General features: G+C 47.5%; 9 protein-coding genes across 9 annotated transcripts; 4 read left to right on the forward strand and 5 right to left on the reverse strand.

Annotated features, from left to right (window-relative positions):
• Positions 1-124: 124 nt before the first annotated feature.
• BKA55DRAFT_512373 (uncharacterized protein) lies at positions 125-3,932 on the reverse strand (the record flags this gene model as incomplete). Its single annotated transcript, XM_046187799.1, has 3 exons — positions 125-1,821; positions 1,874-3,558; positions 3,613-3,932. 3 exons carry the CDS (start codon positions 3,930-3,932, stop codon positions 125-127), a joined length of 3,702 nt encoding a protein of 1,233 aa, XP_046049337.1.
• Positions 3,933-6,318: 2,386 nt separating this feature from the next.
• BKA55DRAFT_369239 (uncharacterized protein) lies at positions 6,319-10,704 on the forward strand. Its single transcript, XM_046185892.1, has 4 exons — positions 6,319-6,637; positions 6,694-8,183; positions 8,243-8,630; positions 8,690-10,704. Exons 1-4 carry the CDS (start codon positions 6,502-6,504, stop codon positions 10,483-10,485), a joined length of 3,810 nt encoding a protein of 1,269 aa, XP_046049338.1. The 5' UTR covers positions 6,319-6,501; the 3' UTR covers positions 10,486-10,704.
• Positions 10,705-11,460: 756 nt separating this feature from the next.
• Positions 11,461-12,470, reverse strand: BKA55DRAFT_539589 (ClpP/crotonase-like domain-containing protein; the record flags this gene model as incomplete). Its single annotated transcript, XM_046190152.1, has 2 exons — positions 11,461-12,037; positions 12,091-12,470. 2 exons carry the CDS (start codon positions 12,468-12,470, stop codon positions 11,461-11,463), a joined length of 957 nt encoding a protein of 318 aa, XP_046049339.1.
• Positions 12,471-13,123: 653 nt separating this feature from the next.
• Positions 13,124-14,997, forward strand: BKA55DRAFT_369243 (uncharacterized protein). Its single transcript, XM_046185893.1, has 2 exons — positions 13,124-13,893; positions 13,946-14,997. The coding sequence occupies exons 1-2, from the start codon at positions 13,237-13,239 to the stop codon at positions 14,915-14,917; spliced, it is 1,629 nt and encodes a 542-aa protein (XP_046049340.1). The 5' UTR covers positions 13,124-13,236; the 3' UTR covers positions 14,918-14,997.
• Positions 14,998-16,209: 1,212 nt separating this feature from the next.
• BKA55DRAFT_690261 (uncharacterized protein) lies at positions 16,210-16,645 on the forward strand (the record flags this gene model as incomplete). The annotated part of the gene is made up of 2 exons (XM_046199477.1): positions 16,210-16,399; positions 16,455-16,645. 2 exons carry the CDS (start codon positions 16,210-16,212, stop codon positions 16,643-16,645), a joined length of 381 nt encoding a protein of 126 aa, XP_046049341.1.
• Positions 16,646-17,090: 445 nt separating this feature from the next.
• BKA55DRAFT_539592 (GPR1/FUN34/yaaH family-domain-containing protein) lies at positions 17,091-17,964 on the reverse strand (the record flags this gene model as incomplete). The annotated part of the gene is made up of 2 exons (XM_046190153.1): positions 17,091-17,652; positions 17,708-17,964. The coding sequence occupies 2 exons, from the start codon at positions 17,962-17,964 to the stop codon at positions 17,091-17,093; spliced, it is 819 nt and encodes a 272-aa protein (XP_046049342.1).
• A 1,900-nt stretch (positions 17,965-19,864) lies between these two features.
• BKA55DRAFT_568579 (uncharacterized protein) lies at positions 19,865-21,231 on the forward strand. Its single transcript, XM_046192841.1, has one exon. It carries the CDS (start codon positions 19,960-19,962, stop codon positions 20,902-20,904), a length of 945 nt encoding a protein of 314 aa, XP_046049343.1. The 5' UTR covers positions 19,865-19,959; the 3' UTR covers positions 20,905-21,231.
• A 33-nt stretch (positions 21,232-21,264) lies between these two features.
• BKA55DRAFT_594194 (uncharacterized protein) lies at positions 21,265-22,373 on the reverse strand (the record flags this gene model as incomplete). Its single annotated transcript, XM_046195637.1, has 3 exons — positions 21,265-21,294; positions 21,573-22,141; positions 22,187-22,373. 3 exons carry the CDS (start codon positions 22,371-22,373, stop codon positions 21,265-21,267), a joined length of 786 nt encoding a protein of 261 aa, XP_046049344.1.
• Positions 22,374-22,740: 367 nt separating this feature from the next.
• On the reverse strand, positions 22,741-24,585 carry BKA55DRAFT_690265 (GatB/GatE catalytic domain-containing protein; the record flags this gene model as incomplete). Its single annotated transcript, XM_046199478.1, has 1 exon — positions 22,741-24,585. One exon carries the CDS (start codon positions 24,583-24,585, stop codon positions 22,741-22,743), a length of 1,845 nt encoding a protein of 614 aa, XP_046049345.1.
• Between the last annotated feature and the right edge of the window lie 1,053 nt (positions 24,586-25,638).

Here is a 25,638-nt window from a genome sequence, read left to right on the forward strand (position 1 = left end):
CTCGGAGATAATTGATACCAATTTCATTTCATCTCTTACTTTATTATGTACCAGTTGCCTGTAATAATCCATGCGAAATTACTATGTCATCATCGTAACTCATACCTGTCTCTTGAAAGTCCTTTCATATCCATGTCTCACTATGATTCGGGTTGTTGGGATTTCCTTTCCTTCTTCGTCTAAGAAATTTTAGATAATCTGTTTGCGGTCCAAGTGATGAAGGGTCGATGGGCACGACGTGAGGATCCGCTTCGATGCCAACATGCACGTTTCCATCCATGCCAATATATCTCCCAAAACTCAGAGTCCGAGAGGATTGCCCTGGCGCATCTTTGTAAGCCAGAGTCGCAAGACGGCTCGGTGCAAAATACGCAACGACTGCACCAAGAGTCGTTGGCATGCGTGGCAAGACAAACGCAACAGCTCTGATATAGAACAAACCGGCAACAACAGTGTTTAAAGCAAGGACCGTCATGGTGATGATGAAAGATGCGTCTTCCATGAATATTCGCGTTTCTTTCGTATGCCGAACTGCAGAAACCGGCTCGCCCCTGTCGCTCGTCTCGAAGATGTGGTCATTAAGACCAAGTAAGATTGCGTAAACACGACGGTAGATGTCGGATACGGCTGGTAACAACTCCTTCGGATCTGGGACAGGAACGCTTGGGTCGAATGCGGATCTCGAACCATTGACAACCATGATGAGATGATTCATCCAGTTCATCGATAGTGTATGGTTGTGCCATTGAGGATCTTGATTCCATCGTGAATTGTAAGTTTGGAATAATATGTCGGTATGAAGTTCCGACTCATCGTAATTCAGTGTTGTTGTGAGGTTACTAGTCCTCTCATAAGAAATGACATGACCAAGTGGATCGATTGTAACGTTGAACATTGCAGTTTCGAATATTGGACGACAAATCACAAAACTGGCTTCGACTGTGCTATTAACATATTTTGCCTCTTGGGTACGAGCCCAGCCCAGAGGCAAAGTTCTTCCGCAAGGCGCTCTTGTGAAAGTTCTGTCGACTGTTAGACTATACTCCAAAGATGAAATGCCGGTAGACCGATTATTTGCCGCTGAGCGGATGACCGGTACGGCTGCAGCGACGAACTGAGCATCAGTGGTGCATTGGCCGAGGTTCGTCATTTCCGTGGGCCAATCCTCCGGTACTTCGTATTGAGTAGTCAACTTGGATGCTGGTACTGTGGTACAATTGGCGGCAGCACCATAGCCTCTTGCGCTGACTGTATATGTATCTCCTGTCCTGTTCATACTGTAATCCTGGATTTGGTATTTCTGAAAAAAGTACTCTTGAGAGATCCAAGGAGGAAGAATTGTCCCCGAAGTCAGATTGGCCATTGCCACATATAAGTGATCTTGGTATAAACTTGTCGTGATGAGGTTTCTATTCAAGTCTCGTGATAGATCGAATACCGATTCATTCTTAAAACGGGCCGCAAAGGTCGGAGACATTGTAACTGTGTAGTTCGCTGTCGTTATGTTTTCGTTAAATAAGGAACCGAGACCAACAGCCAAAAGATTTGCAAGTAGAGCCATGGAACAGACAAGAACGAGGACAAGATGCTTTGATTTCAAGGCTCTCCAAAAGACCAGCTGGGGCGGGATTGAGGTATACGTTGCGTCGATCGTGTTCTTCGGCTTTGCTTTTCCTTCCCATAGATCCTTGAACGGCTGAAGAACGCAGAGCAGTCTGTTCAACAAAACCCAGAAAGGTTCAATGAGCGTTGCGAATATTGTTGGGATATAGTTCTCCAAAAGTTGTCGAACTTCGAAATTATCAGAAGGACGGATCAGACCTGCAAGCGTATCAGCAAAACCATAAACTCATCTATGAGCTTTTAGGCAAACCATTTAGCGAAGACTCCTGGTGCTTCAAATAAGACAAAAATGCCATAGCACCTATCAATGCAAGAATAAAGAGAAGACCGACCCATCTCTTGAGGGCCAGTGGCTTGACGGGGTCATAGTAACCTCTTTGAATAGACTTGTCGTAGGATTCAGGTGCTCGAAATCTCGGGTGCAGAAGTATTTCCACGTTCGCTCCGTCATTTCTGGATATTAACTGAAAGCCGTCCATTTTGAAGTCCTCGAAGAGTCCCTCATCATTTGTGTGGTCCATTGGTTTGAATGCACTGAGCGCTTCTGGGCTACTGCCGAAGAAGTCGATGTATCGCCTTATCGAGGATGGGTTTACTGGTAGGTTACTTGGCGCAGCCCGGGAAAACCATAAAACAAAGGCTGTGAATATTGTCACAACAAGTAGAAAGCATTCGACTGCCGTCGCAAAAGCCCGACTGACTATAACCCCAGTCATGAAATACTCGACCGAGACGGTAGTGTTGGAGAATTTCGTTGAGTTCATCAAAATCGTCGTCGTAGCCACAGAGAAGAGATATTTGTGAGCATCATTGTATGCTTTGTGCAGCACATCGTGATGTACGTATTGGTCTTTGTCTAGATCCTTGCCCGCCAATGCAAAACCAACCATGTTCGATACAGGGAACGTGATATTGGTGTGATTTAATCGAGGGTGTTGTTCAACCACAGCATTGAAGGGATAATCCTTAACAATCGGGGTCTCTGCCATACCATTCGCCAAGAGATACTCAAAAGCAGTCCTGTTGAATTCATTATCTGAAAGTGTTTCCCGTGGACCTAATTCTTTGATGGACTTGCTGTCTGGCTCCAAGGTATTTGCGTTAACTGTTGCGAGAACTCTCTGTTTGAAGTACTGAGGCTGGCAGAACATGGCAGAGATGTTGAAAGTAGGCGAAGGGTCCCAATCAACTGGGATAGCTTTGCCCCATATAGCTAGAAACTGATGGATCGAATCTGGTGTTCGTCCACACCTCGGGTTCGCAATCTGAAAGTCCGAATAAGGGCTAGTGAAGTAGCCTATGTAGAACATCCTCGTCTCGTTCCTCGCTCCGAAGCCAGCAGTTGCATTGCAGCCCTGTCCGTTTAGAAAGCTGAATTGTTCTTGATGCCTAAGGCCTATTCTTGCGATTTCTGCTGGCCAACAGTTCAACTCGGTCCAAAGCTTTGTCGTTTCTGCAGTAATATTAGGCGAGACTGCTGTATTTTTCCCGACATTAGCGAGTTTGAGGCTTGTGTCCGCATAGAAAGGGAGTAGCGCATAGTCAGCAGTAGTGAAAGCAGGGAACTGTTGACCAAGCCAGCCTATAGCGTATCCGGTGTTGAGAAATTCAGGATCTAGGATATCGACATGTTTAGCAACAGGAAGAAGCTGAGATCTGTTGAGGAGTGTGGCCATGTCAATCTGCTTTACAATCCCTGTACCTAGCAGAGCACTCTGAAGGGGCGTCAGTGCCCAAAAGACGATAACCATGGCAGTACCCCCAAAGAAGACAGGCCAATGTCTTCTCTTTGCTGCTTTGAAAGGAACCAAAGCCACAAATTCATATTGGTAGTCCAGGAAAAGGGAGTTCTCGGCTGTGGCACCCTCCTGTTTCGACAATTCGAACCATGGCTGCATCCGCTTAACGTCCAGATCGATCCAACTCCATAGCATACTGTATAACACGGCAATAATAGTCGGCACATAAAGATAGCCGAATTTGGCATACCCGGGCATATCGTCAAGAGAAGGCGAGAGAGCGAGACCACCTTGTGCTGCACTGCGTTGTGCTAAAGTCTCAACGGCGACGGCGAGAAGAATCGTAAGTGCGATCATAGCGAGTAACATCGGCGTCGAAAGCGAAAGCGGTTTCCATCCTTTCGTGCTGGAGCTTTTCTCCCCCGTAGATACCTCCGTCACGCCTGTAGTTGTCCTAGCCTTTGCACTTCTCTTTGGTAGTAGTGGTAGACTCTTGTCTAAAGAGCTTGGTGTTGAGTCGGCGGTCACATTGCCCTGCAGCCGAAGGGCAGTTGTCTCCCAACTCGACATAACTAAGATATATGAAGAGTGAAATAGTGGCCTGCCACCCGCCACACAAATGAATGGAAAAAGAAGAAGAAATGTCGAGGTTCAAGTGCCGGGCGACAACCGCATTAAGACTGTCGTATCATGGTTACAATGGATGAACAGCAAGGCTTTCCATAAGAAGCAAGTGCTTAGAACCAACAGCTCTCGATCTAATGAGTAAACAGAATCTCTAGCAAAATAGCAGAAGATATGTTAAGGCAAGAGGAATATGCATGTTGGTTGATGGCTCATTATCACGAAACAGGAATAACTGGGCCGTCAAGGATACAATACTACCTAACTTTACAAAACCAGCCTGGATTAAGCGCCGACTTGAAGTCAACCAATACTAGCTCCTGTGAATAGTCCGATACTTCGGCTTCCGCGCTATGTCCTGGGAGGTTCATCCTTACTGAGTGCCACATTATCTGTAGAGACAACACAGCACGGTGGCAGTCCCACTGCAAGGAAAGAGGCCAAAGCTGGTGACCTCTTCCACATACTTTTCAGCTCATCAAACACTCCAGAAGAAAGGACTTGGGTCTCGAAAACAAATTTTTTGAAGCAACTTAATCCATTACGTGGTTGCAGTGTTAATGTTTGAGGGGAATATGCATATGGGGCTTGAAGAATGGGCGGCTAATTGACCGTTACGGTTGGACGGAGCGCTAACCGCTCAAGCGCTGAGCCTTTTACCTCGCTTTAGTGCCTGGTGGCGCTTTTCCGTGGCGCGGGAAATGAAAGATGAGCTGCAGGGGCAACTTGTTTCCGATTGGACGCTGTGTATGAGTGTTGGTGATATCCTGAGTTCCATTGCTGTAGATGCTATTCACTGAAGAGTAAAGTTGTCCTATTTTTACAACTTAAGTCAAAGTTTGCATAGTAACAAACGTAATACTAATATTTCTGTAATGTATTGGGTAACGATACTGCTTGGAGAGAACCCTGCCTCAGTACCAAGGTGTTGACGATGGAATCAGAGGAACTGTTTCCAGCCGATACTTGAAGTCTTACAAACAATAATACCCGAGGCCGATTCCACGACACCCCATTTAGGAACTTATAAATCGTGTTACTCAAAAAGAGACAGCCGTCCTTTGATGCGCTTTCCTAGATTTTGGCTTCCTTGGATTAAGAGGGCTGAAGATATCACCAGTGTTTTCAAATTGTTAGTAACAAACGTCTACTTAATTAGTAAGTAGATTGCAGACGAGACTCTTCAGGCATGTTTGAGGTTCTGCGTCAACTTTTCTATGAGTCTAGGCCATAATCATCTATCTGCCCTACTAGTAGTCACAATTAAGAAGAAGAGAGAAAAACAGAATACATTTCCATCCTTGAGAAGTCTAGTCACTTGGATATTGGTGGCGACTAGTTTTCTACATCCGTGTTATTCGTTAGAGCTTGGTTTCCGGCCCCAGACGAACGTTACACTTTGCATTACATAGAATCTTGGAGGAGAAGGATATTTGCTGACGGATCGTCTGCACTTCGTGTAACTATTCGTGGCAAACAGGCACATTCCCTCATGTTGGAGTCAATCTTACCCATGCTGCTTCGTTTCCATGAGTAGCACGAGCCCGAGTTGTCACTAGATGCCATGCTAAACAGGGGGACGCGTCAGATATCAGTTATATGAGAAACCTCTCAGTAATCGATAAAGGAAAATATAGTGATACTAGTGATGCTTGGTGCATACACGTACGGCTTATTGCGAACAAAAAACACATGTGTGGAACAGGACGTAGCGTGGGATATTGGCCTAAGGCGTCGCATGACTCTTCGGCATCAAAATAGAACTTATCTCCCTCAGTACCTAAGTTAAAACTTAAATCAGCTTTAATAGGTACAATTTAACAAAACGAAAGAAAAAGAAGGTAATAGAATAAGGGATTGCCTTCCGTATTTGATAAATCAGGGTCGTGTAAGTTGTGCCTTCAACGCCCAGATAGAGCCTTCCACCTAATTAAGGTGCTTACTCAGCACTTGCATCACCCATCGCCTATCGCACAGGCCAAGAGCAACTGCGTCAGCTACTGTCGTTGACCTCAACTGTCTACGTCGCCATCAGCTCGGGCGTCGTCAAACGTTTCCCAGGCATCCAAATTATCTCTTCTCAGCTAGCCTCTTGTTGACGTTTAGTATTCGTTGTTTTCGCCACAGGTCTCGATTCACGAAATTATGATTAAATAAGCACCAAGCTATAGACCCGTACGATTTCATCATCTTCATTCCTAGAGCTTCGACCTTTACCACACTGAGGTTGTTTCCATTCACCGATCCAACGAATTCCGCGCAAACGAAGCCGAATATTCCCCCGATCTAAACTCACTTGCTCAACGGACCGTATCTCCACGTTGCACAAAGCATTTATTCCACGGTTACCCACCTGCTAGTAGTCCAACAAGTGCCACCCCACAATCCATAACCTGGAATACCAAGCACTTCCCTCTCCAACGTACGATATCACCTTCGACATCACAAGTATACGAGCAAGTTCCTCGAGAAATATTGCCAATCAGACATAGATCAAGCATCCAAGTAGCTCCTCATGACGAGCCGATACGACCTGAGCTCCGGACTGGATCTGGACACCAGCTATGCTTCTTTGCCCGGCACAAGTGGAATACCTGTCACTCAAAATTCGACGCCTCTGAAAGCCAGAATACAAAATCAAAACTTGGGAGGTATGTTTACAATTACTCTAAGAATCAAGCTCGGTAGCCAACTGTACTGCTTCCAGGATGTCACCCTTCGAGATGGATATATGAACTTTTGCACAATAACTTCACTGTATGCGATGTCTTTGAACGATTGGGCGAAACAGAACTCAACGTACCATATCCATGGGAGCATCCCCATCGACTGATGATAAATGGTAACCAGAGTTACTCAACCAACTCAACGCGGATATTATCCTCGGTGTGCCTTGATTGCCACTTTCATTTCGTGTTCAAGATGTCATGGGACGAGCAGCACTCTCATGAGTTGTGCAATCCTCAGCAGGCACAGTGGCCTTTGAGTGATGCGCGATTCCCCTGGCATCATCTTGTTTGGGTTGGGCAAGAGCCACAATCTCCGCCACTCGTTGAGATTGACAGACAACGAAACAAGTATTACCCACTAGTTGCTCGCGAGCCTTTTGCATGCTCAGCCGGTCCATGCACGTTCTCAGTCACACTGGAAATCTCGGAGCCTCGCATGACTCGCGAATGGATCGACCTATTACTTGATCACGATACCATTCGTAAGAGTGTGCGCCTTGCCAAGGAACAGGATCCGGAACGGTACGCAGCAGCAACTGATGACTGGGCGCTGCAAGCTCCTCTGAACCTGAACACATATCTTAAGAATTTACTTGAGGCCACTTCACAAGAGAATGCCAGGAGCATTTCGAAGAGGAACAAGCGATTTTTTGTACTCTTCGGGCCTCGATGCTTTGAAATATTCAGACAACTCGAATTCGAGGAAAAAGTTGATGTAATGGAAGATGGAGTCGATGGAGGGACTTTCACACCTCCGATCCCTCCTCAGTCAGACAATCCCTCTGGGGCTACCGATATAGGGACATATCGAGCGTACATTGAAGATGTGAGATCTGAAGTTCAATGCATTATACACAGAGGCGGACAGCCTGCTGAGCTTTGCACTCCTGGTCTACATGCCGATTTGGGATGCGCAGAGGAACCGAACGTGGATTCTGTCTTGGTGAAAATTACGCGTTACGAGATCATGGGCGTTTTGCCAAATCAGCCGAAGGAGGTTGTTGTCAATGCTTACAAGAGACAGTGGGAAGTGGCTCCTGATAAGCGAAAAGGACTCATTGATGCTCTTGTGAGTATTGCTAATGACCTTAACGACCAACAGCTCAATGAATACGCTGTTATGCAATCATCTATCTTCGAGAGCCAAGTCCAAAGTCAAACAAACAGTGATGACGGCGGGTTGACAAACCAGGCTTTGCTCTTCTTCGAGCTGCAGCCTCTGAACGAATACAAAGCACAATCCATAGTTCAGGCATTCCGACGAAAGGTGGCACAAGATCCCAGCTGTGCAAACACAGCTCGAAATATGTTGATGCTGATCTCTCAAGCATCTACCGATGACAACTACACGGCAGAGTTGGTGATGGAGTATGGGGAAGGATTTTCTTTGCCTACGGCGAAAGAGATTCTTGGCTTAAGTGATGCTAGTGGCTTTGGGCCCGATACGCTGGACAACGTCAAAGAAAAGGTCAGAAATATGCGCTTGTTGCTGTTGAACCTAGAGCATAAGTCTAATCAAGCGTACAGATTCGAAACGCCAAAGACAAAGACGCCAAGACAACTTACTTGGAGGCTATGGAGAAGATCGCCGAGCACACGAATTCAACAGGTCTCAAGAGCACAGTTAGCGAGTTAAGAGAAATGCATGGTATTGCAGCTCCTGATGGAAGCAGCGCCACGGGCGTCTCAGCACAAGCTGCGAACTTTGATCTTCCGGTCGGGCTGGAGAATATTGGAAATACCTGCTACCTCAACAGCCTTTTACAATATCTTTTTACTGTTAAACCAGTTCGAGACGTCGTTGTCAACTATGACAAGTTCAAGCTCGAGTTGACGGATGAGAAAATCAAGGAGCGATTGCTCGGCGGTAACAAAATGCAGCTGGATCGTGGCGAGGCTGTCGTTGCTCAAGCTTGTAAGTTCTTGTCTAGCTAAACCCTCTAGTTGGCGCACATCTTAACTGACCAAATTTAGTTGTACAGGAGCTTTCGGATCTTTTCAACAACCTTGAAAAATCCGACAAGGTAGCAACGCGTCCCTCTCAGAGGCTAGCCAATGCTGTCCTTTTGTCCACCCGCACGCTTCTCAAAGATACGAAGAGCTCTGCTGAAGCAACAACCGAGTCTCGGCCGCCGCCGCTTCCTACTCGACCGCCCCCTGGGCCCCCAGCAAAGGAAAAAGATGATGTAGAGATAATCACTGTAGCCGCTAATGACAGCCGCGATCCAGTTGATACAGCTAGCACCGTCAGCTCGCAGACCCTTGTCGAAGAGGACTCTGACCGTTCTTATGAGAAGGTGGAGACCTCTCCAACAACCACTGAAGATCAGGTAATTGATACGGTGATGGAGGTTGGACAAGATGAGGATGTCATTGAAATCAGCCGAATAAGTGATGGGCCTATGGAGATTCCCGAGGCCGTCGAAAAAGGGAAGAACGGCACATCTCAGGATATTGAGTCTACCGATGTCAACATGCCGGATGCTGAGGAGCCACAAACGGTCGACCAGAAGGTGCTGACTGCTCTGGAACACCAAAAAAGGTCTTCTGGCACCGACCAGCAGGATGTAGAAGAGGTAATGGGTAGCATCATCAATCGGCTTCAAGCCGCTATACGCCCATCATCCGTTGACGAGTCAAGCGGTATTCAACTAGAAGAGATCATGGAAACTTTCTTCGTTACCACCATCAATTACACCAAGAAGTTTGATGACAAGACTTACCAGAAGGAAATTAGCTTCGATCGGTCTATCACAGCATTCCCCGCCCCCGAAGGATCATGCTCACTATACGAAGCCCTGGGCCGAAATTTCGACCAGCAAATTATCGAAGAAGACAAACTTTCACGATATACAGCCATCAAGACGCTGCCCCCTGTTCTGCACGTACTCATTCAACGGTCGCAGTCTATGGGGAGCAAGAATGGCAACCCAGTGCAAATTCCTGAAACATTATACCTCGACCGATACATGGATGCCCATCACGAGTCGTCGACTTTCAGAGAAAGAGTCAAGGGTTGGGCCACCGCCAGCCGCATATCTGACATCAAAGCCTCCAAGGCTGCAGTTGAGAGCACGATTCCAACTGGACCCATCCTGGAGAGCTTTGGACAAGAAGAGGAAGCCAATGGCAGTATTGCAGCTGTCACAGAAGACAGTGAAATGGCAGATGGTGTGAAGATCGTGGAAGAGGACTGGGACTTCGATGGTACGGTCGATGACGATTATCTTCTTGTCGGCCGACCTAGTGTAAACCCAGTGATCTCGGCTGATCTACCTTCCAAGCCAAAAGACATCAAAGACACCGAGACCGCCATCCGGGAGAAGATGAATTCTGAGCTCAGAGAGAAGGAGGAAGTCCTGGAGAACTACTACTCCAAGTTGAAGAGCAATCCATATCGGCTCCATGCAGTCATCTGCCATCGTGGCCAGCTGATGTCTGGTCACTATTGGGTATGGATTTACGATTTTGAACAGGATGTTTGGCGCAAATACAATGATTCCAACGTCGAGGTCAAACGCAGCACGGATGAAGTTTTGAACACATTGAGCACCAGTGGAGAGCCATACTTTCTTTGCTATGTCCGTGATGAAGACAAGGAGAAATACGTCGACGTGCCTCGGCGTCGAAGACCAGCGCCACAATCAGATGCCCCGTTCGAAAACCTTGACGCCGATGGAGATACCAAAGTCACCAATACTGAACCGCTCAAGACCTCAGAGTCTCCTCAGGAACTTCCGCCCGCATACTCGGAGCAAAAGAGTGACTAGAAACCTCATCCATTGCCGGCTAGAAAAAGTCAAGCGTCCGTTCAGTCCAAACAACCAGCCCTAGCTAAAACGGGCGCGGCGGCGGCCTCTGGATTTCAACCCCCTCGAAGCCTAGCTAAACGATTTTCTTTGTCGGATGAAATCGATCCTGGTTCTTCTACAGAAGTGGACGTGTATGAAGTTCCGCCATCACCTACAAAACGACCAAAGCTTGTCAAGGATGATGATCGGTTATCCAAGGGAAGTGAGCGAGTACCTCGGACCACTCGAAAATCTCGAAATGACACAGCCCTTCTAGGATCTAGGCGGGTTGCATCTAAATCATCAGAACCCCCAAAATTGCCCCATGCCTCTGAAAATCAGTCTCTGGATGACCCCGAAACAGAACCTGTGATACATGTAAAATTAACCCCCGAGAACTGGGACAAGATAGCTCAAATGTACAAGAAATTTGAACTTGAAAACCCCGATCGCGCTATCAGAGCGGCTAACAGAGCGGCTAAAAATCGGATTAAGTTGAAGGTGAAACCTCAGACAAATTATCTGGCTGATGACAGCCGGCGCCGTGAGCCCCGCGGCATGGTGCATCACATTGTCAAAGCAGCAAACCTTGGGGAAAAACCCAACAAGGCTACCGAGGACGAAGAGATAACGGAGTCGTAACCCGTGGTGTGAGAAGGACAGGTAGTTGAAAGGGATAAGCCCGCGATTGGGCAAAAGAACCATTCAACGGGGTTCATGCAACTAGCAGGTTCTTGGAGTGGGATTTCTTGAGTGATGACATACCCAGAGGATCAGATAGATGCAGAAAGAATAGCAGACACGGCATTGCATACTGTTCCATGTGTTGTAAAATCAAAACTTGAAGTTTGCTCCATCTATTTACAATGGCCAATTCGTCAATTTTTCAGACAAACTCATACTGGCCACATTGCCCGTGGTTTCATGTTGACTCTTTAAGGTCTTTAATATGCCTTATCGACCAGTGAAAATAGGCTTCCTCTTCTCCTGGAAAGCCTTGAGAGCTTCGTTTCTATCCTCGGTATTGACGACTCGCTCATACATCTTGTTTTCAACCTCTTCCCTTGCCCAGGCAACAGCCTGAAGAGCAGCCCTTACACCGATCGGTCCTCCTTCGCAAATCTCCTGCGCAAGTCTCACAGCTTCACTCAACGCTGCCTTTCTGGCCTCGCCAAGAACATCTGAGCCATCACGCTCATCCTCAGGCACAATCTCAACAAGGCGATCAGCAATACCTAGAAAGTATGCCTCTGGAGCTCCAACGCGACGGCCGGTCAGGATCAGATCGCGGGCGCGGGAGAGGCCGATAAGAGCGGGAAGACGGTGGGTGCCGCCGGCGCCGGGGATGATGCCTAGACGAGTTTCAGGAAGACCGACTGTTGCGTTGGAACTAAGAACGCGGAAGTGTGTGGAGAGAGCGAGCTCGAGACCGCCGCCGAGGGCCACCGAGGAGATGGCTGAGATGGTAGGGATGGGGAGGTTGGATAGAGATGTGAGGGTGTTTCGGAGATTTGTAAGAAACTCAGCAGTTCTGTACTCAATGATTAGTATAGCACATTCATATTTGATACGAGGAATACTGACTCTCCCTGACTCATCCCCTTACGCTCCTTCAGGTCCGCGCCAGCGCAAAACGATGTATCAACTGCACTAGCCAGCACAACAGCTCTCGTGGGACCCTTCTCATCTACACCAGCCGCACCACCAAAACGCTTCTGCAGCGGCAATTCTTCGCCATTGGGTCCATATTGACTATGCACAGCATCGATCTCAGCGCGTAGATTCGCTAGGAGAGCCTTCGAAATGGCATTTCGCGCAGATGGACGGTTTAGCTCAAGAATACGAATATGGCCGGTGTTTGGCGCGGGGAGGTTCGTTACGCGGATGAGAGGTTCGGCGGTAGAGGAGTAGTAACGTCTGAGAAGACGAAGGGTTACTACGGGTTGAGAGAGACGAGGAGCCATTTTGGGCAGATTAATTGGAGATCGCTAGGTCGGGGTTGGTGATGGGAAGTTGAAGCTTTGTATATTAAGGTATCTTAGACACGGCATTGCGAGCCGAGGAATGACGTGCATCGGTTGGTATCGGTTCATTATGTTAAGCCGATAACCGATATGACAAGGACGGGATTTTTAAGAGAAGTATCCGTAGATTTATGGTTAATTTAACTTCAGACGGTTATATATATCCTTGCCTGTTGAAAGTCTATTTAATATTTCATAACCCCCATGAGTCGGATATAGTGTTGTTACTATCGACGAAGCATGTTTGGTGGAGTTGATGAGTTGGTCCGAGTTCCACATACAATTGACATGGCGACGATCAACAGAAGCTGTTATATCAAGTAGTTGTGATATGATATCTCTTTTTAAATCTTGATGGGAATTGCTTAATATCGTGTATATTTTAACTTTGAAAGCCAAGAACACCAAGCCCATCTCAGCCGCCAAACAAACTTCTCTAAACTTCTTCCATTCTGGGGAAACGTGCCAAGACAACGTCATGTAGACTAATTACAGTAGCGAGCCCAGATCCCAGTCAGCGACGAATTGGACCCCATTGGATTGGATCTTCAGCCTCCTCCAACTTCTGTTGATCTTCTCTTTCTCCCTTTCTTATTCTTTTGGCTCATCGAGTGATATAGCCGTAAGACAGACAAAGACGATGGATAGACGTTGTTAGTTGAGTCCGTGGAGGATACACTACGTCTCACTAAGAGACATCTCCGCGATGGCATCAGCATCCATTCTACAATCGTTATCGACTTCTACAACTTTCGCCTCGTCTCTACCATCATCTACAGCCTCGAGTACACCTCTCACTATCCTCATTCGCAATTCCATCGAAGGGACATCGGATTTCTTCCCGTTTCTTGACATCGCCGGTCTCGGCTCCGGCTCCGATGATGTCGACTCAGGACTCACTTTCAAAGAGCTTTTTGCCACAAGTCTCGATGGGAACCAGGAAATAACTCTGTTTAGTTCTGGGTGCCAAGTTGATGGTAGAACTGACTGCACACGCGCCTGTAACAAATCCAGCCTCTTTTTCAGCTCATTGGAGACCTTTTACAATTGCGCGGCCCTGGCTGCTGCGGCGCATTGGACTCAAGATGCGAAATCTTACTATGTCAGCCAAGAGACTGAGCGCAATGCGAGCGTAATCATGGGATCTGGTACTTTATCCGAGTTTGACGGTCGGCCTGTTCTCAGATCTCTCATCGCTTGCGCTCAAGATTCTTGTGATAACGATGGTCTGAGCAAACCTTGCAACCGGACAATTGACCGCCTCTCCTATGATACCTCAACCCCTGAGGAGATATTCGAGGCCCTGGACGAGTTTTGCCCAGAGTTACCGGCCGAGGTCAATCCAGATATCTTTGGACCAGGAGTAGGTCCGATTGACATTTGTTGAGTTCTCCAGACACTGACATGGGCTTCAGGTTCTCATCTCGTATGTTCTTCAAGTATGCTTCGCTGCATCCTTGTATCTGCTCCTCAAAGGCTTCACTCTCTGGGTCACCATTACGCAAGATACGAGCCGTCGCAAATCGGAACCCAAACCCTATCGCCTGAAGCGCAGTCTGACTCGAATTGAGAGTATGATCTGGCGTGACTCCGGTGGCCTGTCGCGCACGAGTATTGCCATTGCAACCACCTTGGTCGAGTTTCAAGAAGCTCAGTGCTGGTTTGTCTTTGCTGTTCAAATTGCATCGATTCTTGCCATTGTTGTCAACTCTCAAGAGGGTACCTTTTGGGGCGAGATCGTTGTCAACGCTGCCATTGCATTTCATGTCAGCCAGAATGGCATATTACCAATGTTTCTCGTCCAGGTTTGTCTGCATCATGAGGGTATTCGTAACTGGCACACATTCTTGGGCTTCTTCATGGAGTATCTCCTCGCCGTTGTCGCAACCTCGCAAAAGATCTACTTCAAAGACGCGTTTGCTTTGTTCAAGAGCCAGAATGAGATAGAAGCGTGCGGCTTCAACCCAAGTCCGCGAACGTATTGCGCTGCAACTCAAGGTATAGATGGACAGTCCTTCAGCTTCTTTCCCCATCCTCTGTTGTACAAAATGACGTTTCTTATTCTGGACACCATTGCCATCATCGCCCTGGTAGCTGATCAGCTGGCGTGGACGCTTCGCAAGCATCATCTCACCAAACATGTTCAGATTGGATCGTACCGTCTTGGTCGATGGCCGCGCTGGGGGAAGCAGAAAAGAGGACTTTTTATCAAGATATGGTTCTGGCGCATCCTCGAAGTCGCGTATCTCGTTATCAACATCTTGTACATGATTTCTCTCACAAAAGTTATCAATGCCGAGAGTTTTGCTGCTAACAGATGGTCATATGGCCAGGTTAGTTGTCCCCAATCCCCTTATCAATTTCACTCATCTCATGATATTCGATAGATCATAGCCGTTACCGTCTGGGGACCTGTCATTGTCAAGCTGTTTGATCTCCTGCTTTGTGAGTATATGACTAAATACGTTCGAGTTACTTTTTTTGCTGACTGCATATGTAGCTGGACCTCCCAAGAACGGTATGAGGCTCAACTCAGGTCCACCCAGGCTACGTATCGACAACGTTATAAACGGTCGAGTGGGGACATCTGCAGATGAAGTCATTGAGGATGGTAATGAGACCGACGAGAAATGCGACGAACCAGAGCCTAGAGCCAGAGATGAGGGTTTTATGATTCGACAAGCTGCTACTCTGCGGTTGGGAGATTCGAATCACGACGTTCGAGATATTGAGGGCGAAGCGATAGAGCCAGGAACAAGAGCGACAATGCCAGAGGGTATAAGAGCCGGGAGAGATGTCAAAGGCATAACGAAATGATGACTCATGAAATTTTGTTCTTTTTTCATGATAATGACGGCTGATGATCATTGCATAAGCTGATATGAGTTAATGTGTTAGATTTAAATCCCATTCCGATATGAAAGCAAATAAGCTTGATGCAATATGAAGCTAAATCTATTAATCATTGAATAAGGTCAAGGACAATGATAGGGCTACAAAGATGGCAGAAGACTTAAGACTTCGGTCATAAATTAAACTGATAAAATACACAGACAAGTTTAGGATAATTATGGATATGTTTAGCAGGCTCTTTGACAAGGTATTTTTCGCCCGCTGGTTCAAGGTCTCAGATTAAGTCTTTTGACACCCTGAGGTGAGGTTTAGCTGAGTTTAAGCTACATGGATCTTATAGATCGTGTCCTAACAAATTTGCCAGAAGGTAGATCTGATGGTACCTTCCACTACACTAACATCAGCCTCTTTTCTGTAAACGCACTTTCCCCACAAGAGCTCCCAAACCTTCTTCAGCGATCGGCCGCGGGATCTTTCGATGATGAGATTGAACACAAAACGCAAAAAGAGGGCAAGCTCGTTCTGAGCTCAGCGCTTTCTCCCCGTTTATTTCAAGCCTCACTGCGTCATCATTACCTCTCCTTTCTTCACGTGCTTCCTTGGTCGCGCCGCAACAGGGAGTTCTTTCCCCGCGAGTGACATCATGCAGCTATGACAAGCTCCCGTCGTCATAACATAAGTTACAAGAGCTTCCCTTTTATCTCTTTCCACTTTTGAAAAGCTCTCTCTATTCTTTTTAATTTCATTAATTGACTTTTTCCTACCTCACCAAATAAACGATCCTAGTCAAACTCTTCACCACAACAAAACACCAGCAAGCATCATCATGTCTTTCCTCACAGAGAACGTCATCCGCCGTGTAGCCCTCGCTCCTCGCGTCATTGCCTTCCAGGCTCCTCGAACATTCACCACCAGCTTTGCATTGCAGCGAACTGCCGCAGATGCTGTCAAGGACACTGCCAAGAAGGTTGATCGTGTTGTGAGCGACAAGATCGTTGACGGCATTGAGGCTGGTGGTTAGTTTCCAACTCACCTAACTGAAGAGGACCAATTGCTAATAAACACATTCAGAGAACGTTGCCGCAAAGGCTAAGGATGCTGCCCAGGATGTGACTGGCGGCAGCGCCAGCGGAAAGGCCCAGGAGCTCCGAGGAGAGGCTGCTGGCAAGGCTCAGGAGCTCAAGGGTGAGGCAAAGGGCGCTGCTGAGCAGGCCAAGGGCAAGGTGAAGGGTGCCGCCGAGGAGGTCAAGGGCAAGTTGTAAGCAAAGCTTAGACTTGTTATGATTGAAATGGGATATAATGAAGTTCAGATCCAGCGATGGTCTGTTGTACGATTAGCCATGCATCATACGGTTAGGGGAGCAAATTTCATGCATTAAGACAATCAATCGACACATTCATCTTGTGTTAAACTCATCACGACTATGACCAAATTAATTGGCGTTTTACCACGTGATCATACCACAACTGAAAACAAAAGACATGCAGTCTCCTGTGTGACGCATGTCTCAGGGCCAAGTGAAACCTGACGTCATTAACTTGAGAACGCTGTCTTCTGATATCATATCTTTTTATTCGTCTCCATCTTATCTTCATATCATTAGGGTCTAAAACATACTTATTCCTTCTTATTCCACTACGCATTATGAAACGAATTTGCTGCCCACTTTCATTTGCTTTCACTCATAACATTACAACCCCATGTGTTTAAGCGATGTTTGTCTTCTGGGGCCGGACATCAATTTCGCCAAGCGGAAAGCGAACCCATGTCGTATCCTCAGTCATAATACCAGCAGCACCAGCATAGAAAGCTGCGAAGGCGCAGATGCATGAGAATACACCTCCAGTCTTGTTGATTCGAATTGCAGCAGTGGGGTGGGTGGTCTGCAGAAACTGAGCCAAGCTGAGGAAGAGGAAAGCGAGGAACAAGAACCCAAGAACAATGAGGATCGCAATGTTGGTCTTGAGAGCGGCCACAAAGAAGATAAGAGTGAGGAAACACCATAGAATCAAGAAGATACCCAATGCAAAGCTGTAAGCGCGGTCATCGCCCTTGTATGCGTCCTTTATACCAAGATCAGGGACGAAGAACATGGCAAAGGCAAGCCAGAAGGCACCGTAGGAACAATGGACGGTAGTACCAAAGGTATTACCGACGCGGAACTCCATAAGGCCTGCAAAGAGCTGAGCAATGCCACCAAAGAATACTGCCAGACCAAAGATGGCTTGATCAGGACCGACGCCGCCGAAGGGATTTGATCCAGGGAGACTGTAACACAGGATTAGTATGTAAAACTATGCCCAAGTAGAGAGGAATGGCTTACCCAGCACCGCACTGGTAGAGGCCGAGCACAAAGGTAGTCAGGGCAAAACTGATCAAACCTAAAGGACCAGGATTGGCAACCTTGAAGAACGAAGGGTTGTACACCTGCGACACCATGGACTGGTGAGGCTTCTGAATATTCCTGTTTCGTTCTTCATAGTAATGGTTGGGATGATTACAGTGATAGTGGCCTTCCTCCTTGTCTGTGTACTGCGTAGGGGTGGTTGCCCCATGGGAGGGAGGAGTGCCTGAAGACATGTTGTCTGAGTGTTGCACTAAAATGGATGAAGATTGAGTAGTGATAAACTGTATCACTGAATACGAGGGAAACAAGCTTATATAGAAAGATTCGGGGTACAGGTCTGGAGAAAGATCTGGTCAACGCACATAGGGTCCCGGACATAGCTTTATATCTCCATCATTCGTACTTGGGTACGAGATCTACCCCAAACTCAACTTTGAGATGACGAACGAACGGACCTTCGACTCCATCGGTCCGTTGGAGGGTGGGAACGGCAAGTTCCAAAAGGTCACACTGGCAGGATCAGCAACAGGCTGAGAACTGATAATCCAATTGTGATAGTCAAGCTCATTGGAACGTGGCCCATCTTCCGAGCTCAACGACCCACGACACTAACAGCCCTTGAGCAAGAACATCACCAAAGGGCCGAGGATCAAGGATGGGCGTGGAGAATAGGCCCAATGTGGAGGTTCCCAACATGGTGTGACGGAACCTTTGCAGGGGCTATTATCCCGGGAAATGCTGGATATGTCGGCACGCGGATATGCCATGCTGGAGACTGTGCTTGGGGGTGATTTAGACGAAGCGGAGCCAGTGTCCAGGGTATAATCCAGTCGTCATAAGTTGGTGATGAGAATTGTGTGGCAATGGTTGGCTAGGTTCGAGTCAAGTATCTGTACCCGCGGAGATTTCAAATCATATCATATAAACCACTGAGCATTGGGCCGTTTATTTTGGCCAGCGTCTTCCGCTCGAAGTGAAAAATAGATACCCCTAGAATCCTCGGCTTCGAAGCTGGGAATTGTTCAAGACCAATGTTGAGGCTCACGCCAAGCCGGGAGGATCAATCCTGGCTCAGCTAGTACCGAGCCTCAACATGAACCAGCAGGGGAGCTGCAGGTCGGAGTTATTCCCACGAGAAATCACCCTAGTAGCATTAGTAAAGCAGAGAAAAGCCTGCGGTGGAGATGACGACCGAATTGTGTCGTTGATAAGTGGAGTGATTGTCATTGTTGCCGGAAGAATTCCGCTGATGAACTCCACCAAACTTCAGCTCATAACGTGGTAAAAACGAGGCTATCAAGAGTCATGTTCATACTGCGGATGGTTTCATTGGCTCACGGGCACTGGAACTGCCGTCCCCAGGTACCGCGTGTCTGGTTGATCTCTTGACAGGTCTTCCCCATATGTGACGAGCATTATCTTGCCATTTACCCCAAATCGCGGAGTCGGACTTTGACTCAAATGAGGAGAAGCATAAACGGAATTAACTAGAACGAGAGATACGTGAATCTTGTCCAGATCGAGGCTCCCGACTTAGCGTAGCGCCTCTGATGACATGGCGTGGAAGACGGTTTGTTATTCCCGTACTTATATCCTTTATAAGTTGATAATATCCTCGGTAGCGCTCGAATGGAAGCTCGGTTACATTCAAATAATTGCCGCATGATTCAGGGTAACAAGTCTTTCATCTCGATGAGAGATAGTATTTCAATGCTTCAAGAGCCGGATACGTCGGCAGTGTTGGTGGCTGAATGAATTGCTCTGCTTCGAATTGATCGTCGGTTGGAGTTGCTTTTGACTGATTTTACCCGGGAGCGATTGGAAGGAAATACAGTGGTAACCCGAACGGATAATGTGAACGAATCTGTCGTCGAATGCAAGGGTATCTCGGGACGTCGGCAGATCGAAGCAGGGATTCCTTGAAGGATTCCTTCACCGTGGTGAACATCTCGGTGAAGAAACATCTGGTCTCGTGACCATGGCGGCTGTGGCTTCAATCGCCGTGGTCGGGTGGCCCGGGCATTAGATAATCCCTGCCACCTCAGTCACCGATTGTGGGGAACGGAATCTACGGGTATGGATGGTGCGCATGCTCATTCGCTGCTCGTGATACGCCACTTAAACCTCCATCTTCGTAGCTATCGTTTCCTGCTCTAACATGCTCAATCCGCAATATCCAAAACCTCACAGCTCGTGGTGCTGAACATGTTTTCAATGTCTCTAGGCTTATGCCACTCACCAAATTCGTCATGCCGTTGAACAAATCTGCTATTTTTCTCGGCTCCTGCAATACCTTTCCCGCTGTGTCCAGTATAACGCCTATCCGGTCTATAACGTCATCTAGAGGGGTACGATTTAGCTACGCACCAACAACGACTTGCTCAATAGACCGATATAGGCGATATGCTACAGTGAATAGCGACCAAAGAGGCAGCTTCAGCCATGAGGTACCTGAATGGCCTAAGACCTCTTATCCTTCTCCATACGAGATCTTCGCCATGAAGAGTGACGCCCCGTATACCAAGCATCGATTCTATCAGCTTGTCAAAGTCTACCACCCCGACCGACACAGCCATGCTCCCGATATCGATAACATACCACACAAGATCCGCTTAGAACGGTATCGCCTTATTGTTGCTGCCAACGACCTTCTTAGCGATCCTTCTAAGCGCCAACTCTATGATGTCCATGGTGTAGGATGGACCGGTGGTCGGCCTCAGACACTCAACGAAACTGTCCGCAGCGCCGACCGTGCCTGGCGTCACAGAGCCGGATCTGCCGCACATAATGCTACATGGGAAGACTGGGAACGCTGGTACAATGCCCGTGATGGCAGGGTTAAGGACCCCCTATACATGTCCAATGGCCTTTTTGCCACTCTCGTCGTTGTCATGTGCATGATAGGCGCTTTTGCCCAGATGAGTAGAGCAGATCAATACGGTGCCGATCTCATGGAAATGAAGAACCAGTCCAACCTCGCCATTGGGCAGCAGGTTGCCCGCCGTAATACACTCGCGGCGGGTAGGTCTAAAGATGAAAGGGTTGATATGTTTTTGAAGGATAGAGAGAACTTGAATTATGCTTTTCAGCCTGGCAAGTATGATAATGAAGTGTTGCAGGCAGCTCATGGTCATGGTCATGGTCATAGTCATGAACATGATGGAAAAGCATGAGAGGAGCAAGGGCGGGCTTAGGGAACGAGGCAACATGGGGTTGGTGAGAACATACCTTGCTTTGCTGTGGCCCTTTTCCCTCTGTTTCGGAGAATTACCGTGTGTCAGCACGCAGGGAGTCTGGAGTCATTCGATATTAGTAATTAGCTTGCAAATGTTTGACTTTGCAGAAACATTTGCAGTGTGAATATGAAGCCTTGCCAAGGGAATGTCGCTAGTGATTCGAAATTAACATCTATCTTGCTACTCTCTATTACTGCATAATACTTATACCGTCCTCGTTGGCCGTAAATGCACCAAATATGGAATATTGAAACATGATTCAAGGTTGAGACATCTCTGATTAATCCTAAACATAAATTAAATTGCCTTGACCTTCCCCTGTCCTATCTATTGCGCAATTAAATAGCTAAGAAACTTCAAAATGCTCCCTTTCGGACCCATCTCCTATCCGTAAGCGACGAAGCCGTAGCACAAAATTTCGTCGTCTCACCCTCATTCAGAAACACCGAGATTAAGTAAGCCCCTATTGAGCAAAAGGTCTCTCCAATAACCAAGACGCAAAATCCTTATTAGAACGCTCTCCTCTGACTTTCTCCTTGCTCTCGACTCTGATCTGTTCTGTTTGACATTGAGCTGAACCTTGAAATCAATGACACTGGGCTTACAACACGTCGATCACCCTGGGAAGAACCAGCTCGAGACATAGGTGAGATAGGTGACATATCATCATCGGGACTTGGCGGAGGCTCTGAGCCTTCTGAGCCTTGCGCCTCAGTCATACGGCCTCTGCTAATAGTATATGCCCGAGGCTTCTGCCACGCTCGAGTAAAGCTTCTCATCTCCGCCACTGCGGGCTGAGGCGTAGGTGATCGGACACGGTCGCCATAACTGACCCATGAATCCTCTAAGCTCGAAATCCGGTCGTTACCCGATTCTGTTAGAGGAGGAGGTGTTGGTAATGGGGAACTAGGTGGTGAAGGACTGTAGATCGGGGTCTGCGGAGTAGTAACTTGGGTCACTCTTGAGCGTCTTCGTGACTTTCGAACCAAGAGCCATGTTGCCAGGGCTATAATGGCTAAGCCGAAGAGAACACCGATTACTATAGCAGCTATAGCTCCGTCTGATAGACCACCGGAGTGGTGTAATGTTGAAGCCAGAGAATCAGAGCTCTGGCTGCCAGTAGGAGTCGCAGTAGAATAAGTAGTATAGTTGTTTGTAGTAGCGACAGGTGTCGCTGTAGTAGTTGATGAAGAAGCTGTTGGTATAGTATTAGATATACCATCTCGATCACTCGAATATGGATTCATCGTCTCCCACAGTGTCTCTGTCTTGACACCACTCTCGCTGTCTCGGTCGCTGTGGACAACTGTTTTAAATGTCGAACCATGGCTGGATTGCCAAGTTCGTGGGACGTCTCTGTCCTCATGAGCAGGAACTGCAACGTCTGTTGGAAACATAGTAGCCATGAGTTTGTTAGTTTTGAGAAACAAGCTTGTCGTAGATGCACCAGAGTTTGTCATAACCAAACTTGCTTTCGAAAAATACGTTAGAAGGAGAGAAGGAGTGGTTTATTCTAGGTACTGTGCCATGCCTTGTATCGACTGATCCGTGTTTGCTACCTTGTGCTTCAACGCGCAAGAGAACCACTGGTGACACCAGTGATGCCCGGCCAAAGCCTCATTGTTGGACTGGTAAACTATCTTTAGTCGTGGGCTAAAAGCCATCGTCAGCCAACAATCCGGTGACACGACGCTCTTATGTGAACATTTCAGGTGACGAGAGAAGAATTGTGTTATTGATCATTGTAACATTTCCTCTGGTTGTGGGGGTGAATCACGAGTTTCGCAGACCCTCAACCTTTGCCCTCATGACACGTTCAGCATTTGCAGGAACAATGCGCTCAGTAGGTCCGAGACGCATCATCTTTCCCACAAGGAACATGAGCTTGCCCTGAGGAAATGTCTCAGAGGTAGCAAACTCCTGCAAGATCTTGTGCTCTCCTTCCATGGCCTCATCAGCCAACTGCTCATACTCCTCCTCTGGAATCTCTTTGAACCACAGATCGTTCTCTTCAATTGCTTGAGTGACTCCACCTTCGATCTCCTTTAAGTAGATGGCAAAGAGAAGTTCCTTGGCAACTTTGCCCGTGATTTGTTTGCGGATCAGGTGGTAAAGGAGCTGTGATAGGTCTGAGTCAGGAACTTGCTCGCAATCGCCTTCTGGCGTGAACGTTAAATCACGGGCTGCAAGTGGTCCAGCCTTGTAAGTAGTCAGGCGGCCAAGTTCGTGGATGATCCAGTTACCCACCAGAGCAGAGTAACTCTTGAAGTCGGGCATCTCGGCCTCACTAAGATCTTCCGCAAGCCGGTCCTGGATGGATTGAAGGACCTTGTAGTAGTATTGAACACGTGAGCCATTCTCCAGGTTGATCAGAGACAACGCATCCTTGGCCGTAAGGCCGAATCGGGCAATCAGAGTATCCAGCTCCGAATCAGGAGTGACAGCCAGTGACTGACGCAAGTGGCCTACAAGGTCATTTCCAATGACAAGAGGCGCGATATCAGGGTCGGGCATATATCGATAGTCTACTTCGCCCTCTTTTCCACGTAGTCGCCGTGTTTCAGTGGATCCAATAGACCAACCGCGAGTTTCACTAGGAATAGAGCGTCCGTCTTCTAACTCGCGAATTTGACGGTCACGTTCCGCAATGATTGCGTCTTCAACTGCTTTGATGGTACTCAAGTTCTTGATTTCAGTTCTTGTGCCGAGAGATGGGTTAGATCCATCAGTTCTTCGAACAGAAACGTTGACATCAGCTCGCAGACCTCCTGTTTCCATACCCGAGACGCAGGCGTCGACGGTATTCAACAGCATCTGAATCTTTCGCACAAGAACGGCAGCAGTGCGAGGGTGGTGAAGTTCAGGCTCAGTGATAATCTCAATAAGAGGGACGCCCACACGGTTGAAGTCGAGCCATTGAACCTTGCCAGTCTGAGCGAGCGTCTTGGCAGTATCCTGCTCGAGCTGAACCTGCTTGATTCCGATCGTCACACTTTCGCCATCTTGAGGAGAAATTCCATCTCGAGCCAAGAGAGTAATATGCCCATTTTTGGCGAAGGGTTCATAGTACTGAGTGATCTGGTATCCAGAGGGTTGATCCCACCAGAAATAGTGTTTTCGGTCAAATCGGCTAACCTCTTGAATTTCGCAATTCAAGGCCAATGCTGCACGCAAAGCGGGAATTAAAGTTTCCTTCTGGAACAAGGGCTGGCTTCCTGGCATGGCAACATCGAAAAGAGCAACATGGCTGTTGGGTTCATCGTTGAAAGACGTGACAGCTGGTGAGAATAACTTGTGGGCAGTGTTCAATTGAGCGTGGATCTCGATACCGACGGTCAATTCCCAACCATCGACAGTTTGAGAATCACCCTTTGGCTTCTTTTTGCCTTGCTTCTTGGCTTTCTTGGCTTCGTCCTTTAGCTGCTTCCGTAAAGGCACTGGTTGCTCGGGAGGTGGTGTGATAACTTCAGGAGCAATATGCAACCGCCTTGTCGTATTGGCGATGGATATGGCTGCTGATGGCACTCTGGATATATGGCGCGCACTGATACATCCTTGACGAGGTATTTGCCCTTTCAACAGATACTTGCTGAGGACAGATGTTGATATTCGTGACATGGTGATAAGAAGTGCAAGGGTTTGGCCATATACCTGCAGAGTCAGGCTTTTCCAAACGTAATCGAACTCGTGTGGTCTGATACTGCGATATCAATCAAGACCCCAAGCTTTCCAATTTGCTTGGTGTGGTGGTGTTTGATTGGAGGGATGGATGTAACGGAGGGTTACGGCGGAATGTACTGTGACTTGGCAGCTCAAATGAGGCTGATCATATGCGAATCATCAAAACGGCCTCAAAATTGTGGTTACTCCAACTCAATTGATCTTTCGAGGGGGGTCTTGAAGCAATTATTGGATGTTCTTTTTAAAGCTCTGGTGGAGTTATCAACTCCTAGCTCGGAGCGGCATACAGAACAAGCTAAAGATCAATGATCCAATCACGTGCCCAGAAGACCAGGATCTCAATTGCCTGCGTCTGTCTGTAGATTCTGTATCTCTTGATATTTACATTTGATCCATGGATTGTCTAAGTATCTATTTCCAGTCTCAGAAAATGTATTTGAAGAAACCCCCACTTATTATTCTTACGTGAACTTGGTTCGATTCCATGTCAGCCAAAAGAGTGTCCTTCTTTTGGCTCTGTTCGCATGGTAGACTGCTCTCAACACCACTTCACATGCGACAGTCATTACTTCTGATACCACCCAACACTCGGACTCCCCACCATCTTTAATTCGCACTCCAATGGCAAGCTTAAGTGCTCAGCCGGCCTCCGCGGCTCAGCTGCTCACGCCGTCGCCGTTTGAAACAAGGCAGTCAGGCGAGCGCATTGACTGTCAATGACATATAAGACATATCATCATCGTCGTCATCTTATGCCGATTTGTTGAGTCTTGAAGTTTGCACTCTCATCAACTCCCCTGCATTCGCTCTTGCTATCTGCCATTTTAAAGCTCCACTCAAAGTTATCGGGAGCTTTTCTTCGTCTTACGTGAATTTCCACGCTTTCATGTCAAGTCTTACTAGACTATTGGGCTGACATATTGATGGTTGCTCGCGGATTCTAGCATCAGTTTCCGGGTGTTACGATCCTGTCAAACGCTGTGCTCGGCT

This window comes from Fusarium redolens, assembly GCF_020744475.1.
Source record: "Fusarium redolens strain MPI-CAGE-AT-0023 chromosome Unknown BKA55scaffold_8, whole genome shotgun sequence".
Classification (NCBI taxonomy): Eukaryota; Fungi; Ascomycota; class Sordariomycetes; order Hypocreales; family Nectriaceae; genus Fusarium; species Fusarium redolens.